This window comes from Gigantopelta aegis, chromosome 9 (assembly GCF_016097555.1).
Source record: "Gigantopelta aegis isolate Gae_Host chromosome 9, Gae_host_genome, whole genome shotgun sequence".
Classification (NCBI taxonomy): domain Eukaryota; kingdom Metazoa; phylum Mollusca; class Gastropoda; order Neomphalida; family Peltospiridae; genus Gigantopelta; species Gigantopelta aegis.
Window position 1 is genome coordinate 60,087,146 of NC_054707.1, and position 5,330 is coordinate 60,092,475.

The window sequence follows — 5,330 nt, forward strand, 5'->3', positions numbered from 1 at the left end:
CAAAGGCCCGTTAGTGGAATCGTACGTGCCAGGGACGGAATATTACAAAGACCTTATGCGCGAAAAAGCGCGACTGAGAGAAAATATCCGAAAGAGAGGTTCGTTTGGCTTGGAGCAGAAGGGGGTTCAAACGAAGATAAAGATGCCCAGAGTACGGAAGGCGAGGAGTAGGAGAGAAATTGTGAACAGCTTGCGCGAGATGATGGATGCGGATTTGCTATTGTTTAACAGACGTTTTAAAAAGAAGGCGTCTTCTGAGTCTTCCAATCCTGGATCCACAAGAAGGACGTCTAAAGTAGAGAGTCTATATTCGGAGAGTAACCTGAGCAAAAAGAATAAGTTTGGTTCTATGGGCTCTTTGCAGTCTTTGGTTGATTCTGAACACAGTATGGCGAATTCAGGTGTCACGATCATCAAAGATAAGCACGACATCACTCCAGCGCAAGGGAGCAGGAATCAGACATTATCACTAGACAGTTTAAAATCATTACATTCTAAGGACGCTGCTAAGGAAAACCCAATCAATCCAGATGTCCATAGAGACACTCATCACCAAGGAACCGACCCTGTTTTGGTAACAGAAGTAAAGCATAAAGCTGCAGCAGTCCTACCGCCAATCAGAGAGGACACGCGAGAACAGATGTCGTCTACTAAACCAGGAACAGCAGACGGCATTCTAGACGGTCCAAAACAGCAGACGATAGAGTCTGATTTTAAACCACTGCCGCCAGTAGAAGCAATACCGACTGAAACATCGGCAGCACCAATCTCTGAAATTCCAGAATTCGTGAACGGCCATGACGGCAACGAAAGCGATGACGAGCACCAAACCACCAGGTCCACGGCGAGCACATCGATATCGAAGTGGGCGCCAGCGCTGAAATTTGTACAAGACAGAATCAATGATCGCTACACAGCCCAGTTGTCTGAGAAAGAGGCTCCGTACGCCGACTACGAAACGAGCGAAAATACACTCAGCTTTCTGGAGTCGAGGATACGGAAGTTTCATATAAAATACGGAGAGAGAAACAAGATGAGTCTCAAACTACCTAAGCTGAGAAGATTTAAACTGGATAATCCGGTAAAATATTACGTTTTAATAATATCCAGTGGCATGGTATGGGGATGAGAACTGGAACTGGTAGGTGTATTAACGAACATTGCATTCTAAGGACGCATTCTAAGTTTAGATAGGTCTATCCAGGGTAGAGCATCTGACATTGTCAGATAATAGATTGGCATTGTATTACGTATATGTTACAGTCAATGTCTAAAATCAGACAATATCTTAAATGACTGATTCATTCAGGTTATTTACAAATTGTCCAAATACAGATATACTGAACTCCATTAAAACATATCAATCAAATTTATGGTTGTGAAAAGGATATAAGAAAAAGAAATAATTTATTTATTAACAGGTTTTGTTTAACTGGATGTGTTCTGGTAGGCAATACATAACCCAAAAATTGTGTACAACAGTTAGGGTTATTGTGTTTTATAGCAACCTCACATATGCTATAACCATAACTGAAAATTAAGTGGTGCCTTTTCAATATGTTTCGATCAACCTCCATAGAACAGTGTTAATGCCGCTAGGGTTAGGTTACGTTTCTTAATGTGGCCCTCATCCCAGAGTGAGTGCAGAGTTCAACAAGGAGTCGATACACTTTGAGAGAATAGATATAGTAGAAAATTAAGCATATTTACTGTTTACCATTAACTAGCTAATGAGATGGTGCATTTAGTTTGACTTTATCATAACCGTATATAAACGTGTGAAGAGGTTTCATGCATATGAAGGCAAATCTACGAGTTATTCAAACTGAGTATGGGGCACTGTCAGCTTTGCCCACACATTGTGTATAAATATATCAAATTAGTAAAAATAATGAAATTTCGAGCTTACATCATACATTATTTTCAAGAAAACGAAGCCCAATTTAGACATCTGTGATTCAGGAGTGCATGTCATCACATTTGCATTTATTCCAATAAGCTCTGGCCGGTGCTAGTTTCAATTTGGTAAACCAGCCTGGGAGTGGCAGTCCTGTTTGATAGAGATTTGTGGAATCAACCGCTAAATTTTCCAAATGCCTATTCAACTCTGCAATATACAATGTGCAGGTATACAGTTGTGATCACGAATAACGGTTTTTTCATTCAGATTTCAAAAGAACCATGGCAAATTCGTCATTTATTATTTAATTACTAATTACCTGTTGACACCACAATTTCCTTATTAATAAGATAGCACGCCGAGGATACGACTAATTGATCCGATACATTTCCCTATTATTTTTATTGCATTAATTCATACAGACCGGCCTCGGTGGCGTCGTGGTTAGGCCATCGGTCTACAGGCTGGTAGGTACTGGGTTCGGATCCCAGTCGAGGCATGGGATTTTTAATTCAGATACCGACTCCAAACCCTGAGTGAGTGCTCCGCAAGGCTCAATGGGTAGGTGTAAACCACTTGCACCGACCAGTTATCCATAACTGGTTCAACAAAGGCCATGGTTTGTGCTATCCTGCCTGTGGGAAGCGCAAATAAAAGATCCCTTGCTGCTAATCGGAAAGACTAGCCCATGTAGTGGCGACAGCGGGTTTCCTCTCAAAATCTGTGTGGTCCGTAACCATATGTCTGACGCCATATAACCGTAAATAAAATGTGTTGAGTGCGTCGTTAAATAAAACATTTCTTTCTTTCTTTTCTTTCTAATTCATACAGTCACAAAACGGCAGTTTATTTAAAATGAAGTCAAATGGATTTGCTTTGATTTGCATGAATGCTCTTCACATACAGTATCAGTAATGACAATGTTTGTTTGTTTGGAAGGTATTAATGTGCTTATATCCCGAGTATTCAAACAGACTTACTGTAAACACAACCTCCAATTAAAATCAGGAACTCTTTCCACAGTAAGAGGAGGAGGAGAGGAGGGGGGGGGGGGGGGATTCGATAGGCAGAAATTTGCAATACCTTTAGACCATTAGTAAAAGTTTATTCTGCCAAAACATAATTTGCAGTAGTTTAGAATGTCGGCACAAATTAAGATGGTTCACCAAAAATAAAACGCAGACGATAAAAATATTAATCCAGAACAGTAGTCTGAAATATGCCCGTCAATAAGAACTTAAAATTAGCCCAGCAGCTAGTTGCTTTTTGTACACACAATTTGCAAGGCGTTTGTAGAACTATAGTCCGTGCCATCATTCAATAAAAATGTTTTTTAGTAAATAATTTCAGTTTGGTTTGACGTAAGAAGAAAAGAAAAATGTTATGGAAATATTAATAAAACAAAAATACAATTTGTGTGTCCAATTTACAAATCAGTCGGCTCAGAAATAAATAATTTGTAGTAAATTCCACAGTATGAAAAAAGACTGTAAATATAATTTGATATTAATAAATATTTTGTTTCTTTTTAATATATATTTTCAGCACGAGATTGAAAGGCAGCCGAAACCTGGCGGAAAGGTGTGGATCAAAAAGAAACTGTGTCAGATACACGCCAGCCCAGTTCAGATCAAAGGTCACGAACACATCAGGTATCGCATTGTGGACGAGCTCAGGGGGTTTGACAACGTGAAGAAAACCTCCGAACGAGTCATGTCGTTCCTCATGCAGAGTCAGCAGCTCAAGGACCATAACTCTCCCATGCTTAGCACTAGCCCTGCCAATAAACTCTACCCGCCATAACATTTTTGTTTTGTACACATTTGTAAATATAGTTCAGAATATATTGCTGTGTTGTGTTGTGTTTTTTAATGTCATAGAGGGTAGTTTCAATTCCAATAGGCCCCGTTTTACGAAGCAATCTTAGCTCTTTGATTACCTTAAGTGCATACGGTAAAATTGGAATTAAGGTGATCTTAGCGCTAAACCGGCCTCGGTGGCTTAGTGGTTAGGCCATCGGTCTACAGGCTGGTAGGTACTGGGTTCGGATCCCAGTCGAGGCATGGGATTTTTAATCCAGATACCGACTCCAAACCCTGAGTGAGTGCTCCGCAAGGCTCAGTGGGTAGGTGTAAACCACTTGCACCGACCAGTGATCCATAACTGGTCCAACAAAGGCCATGGTTTGTGCTATCCTGCCTGTGGGAAGCGCAAATAAAAGATTCCTTGCTGCATGTCGTAAAAGAGTAGCCTATGTGGCGACAGTGGGTTTCCTCTATAAAACAGTGTCAGAATGACAATGTGTTTGACGTCCAATAGCCGATGATAAGATAAAAAAAATCAATGTGCTCTAGTGGCGTCGTTAAATAAAACTAACTTTTTCTTAGCGCTAAGATCGCCTTGTGAAACGGGGCCCTGGACTCCATAAGAAAGGCTATGACAATGTTACTGGTTTGAAGGTACCTCAACACGTTTTGAACTACAGCTAGTTAATGTTTGAGGCACGCAGAGTTCGACAAATACACTAGCCCTCGATCTCTGCCAGTGAATATTTGGTCTGGGCTAGTAGAAATTATCAACTGTAATACTATATTACATAGAACACTAGCCAAAGTTTCTGTGAGGGCTAGTGGAAATTATCAACTGTAATACTATATTACATAGGACACTAGCCAAAGTTTCCGTGAGGGCTAGTGGAAATTATCAACTGTAATACTATATTACATAGGACACTAGCCAAAGCTTCAGTGAGGGCTGGTAGAAATTATCAACTAATACTATATTACATAGGACACTAGCTAAAGCTTCTGTGAGGTCTAGTGGAAATTATCAGCTGTATTACTATAATACATAGGACACTAGCCAAAGCTTCTGTGAGGGCTAGTGGAAATTATCAGCTGTATTACTATAATACATAGGACACTAGCCAAAGCTTCTGTGAGGGCTGGTGACCTTCTCAAACATTTGTCAAACACTGACACATGATTATTTCAATGTATAGAGACAAGACAGCCCACTGCTGTAAGCTAAGCTACCAGTACCGAATAGCAGCGATGGATATTTTATATGCACTTTTCCACAGACAGGAACGCACATACCACGCTCGTTGATGTTGCGGTCACTAATTGGAGATAAAACTCGAAGGGTCCACTGAAGCCAATCGATCGTACAACCCATCGCACCTCGGGTAAGCGCTCTTTCATCGAGTTATATCCCACACCTAGAGTCCATAAGAATGGACAATGCAAGGTGAGGCATACTGGTTATACTCGCAGAACCTAGTTTCAACCTGTAAAACCTGAAACACCGTTTGGTTAATGTACAAACATGTAACACATTGGGATACATTTACATTAGAGTAAGAGTTTGTAACGTTGAAATTAAAATCCCCTTAAATTGTATATTAGAGCTCGTATCCATGACTATTCAT

General features: G+C 40.3%; 1 protein-coding gene across 1 annotated transcript in view; it reads left to right on the forward strand.

Annotated features, from left to right (window-relative positions):
• The window catches only part of LOC121381280, a 42,914-nt gene extending 39,174 nt beyond the window's left edge, over positions 1 to 3,740 (forward strand). The window contains exons 8-9 of the mRNA XM_041510526.1: positions 1 to 1,081; positions 3,446 to 3,740. The exon at positions 1 to 1,081 is cut by the window's left edge and continues 510 nt beyond it. Coding sequence (XP_041366460.1) covers positions 1 to 1,081; positions 3,446 to 3,703 — 1,339 coding nt within the window. The 3' untranslated portion in view covers positions 3,704 to 3,740. The remainder of the gene's footprint in view (positions 1,082 to 3,445) is intronic.
• Positions 3,741 to 5,330: the final 1,590 nt, after the last annotated feature.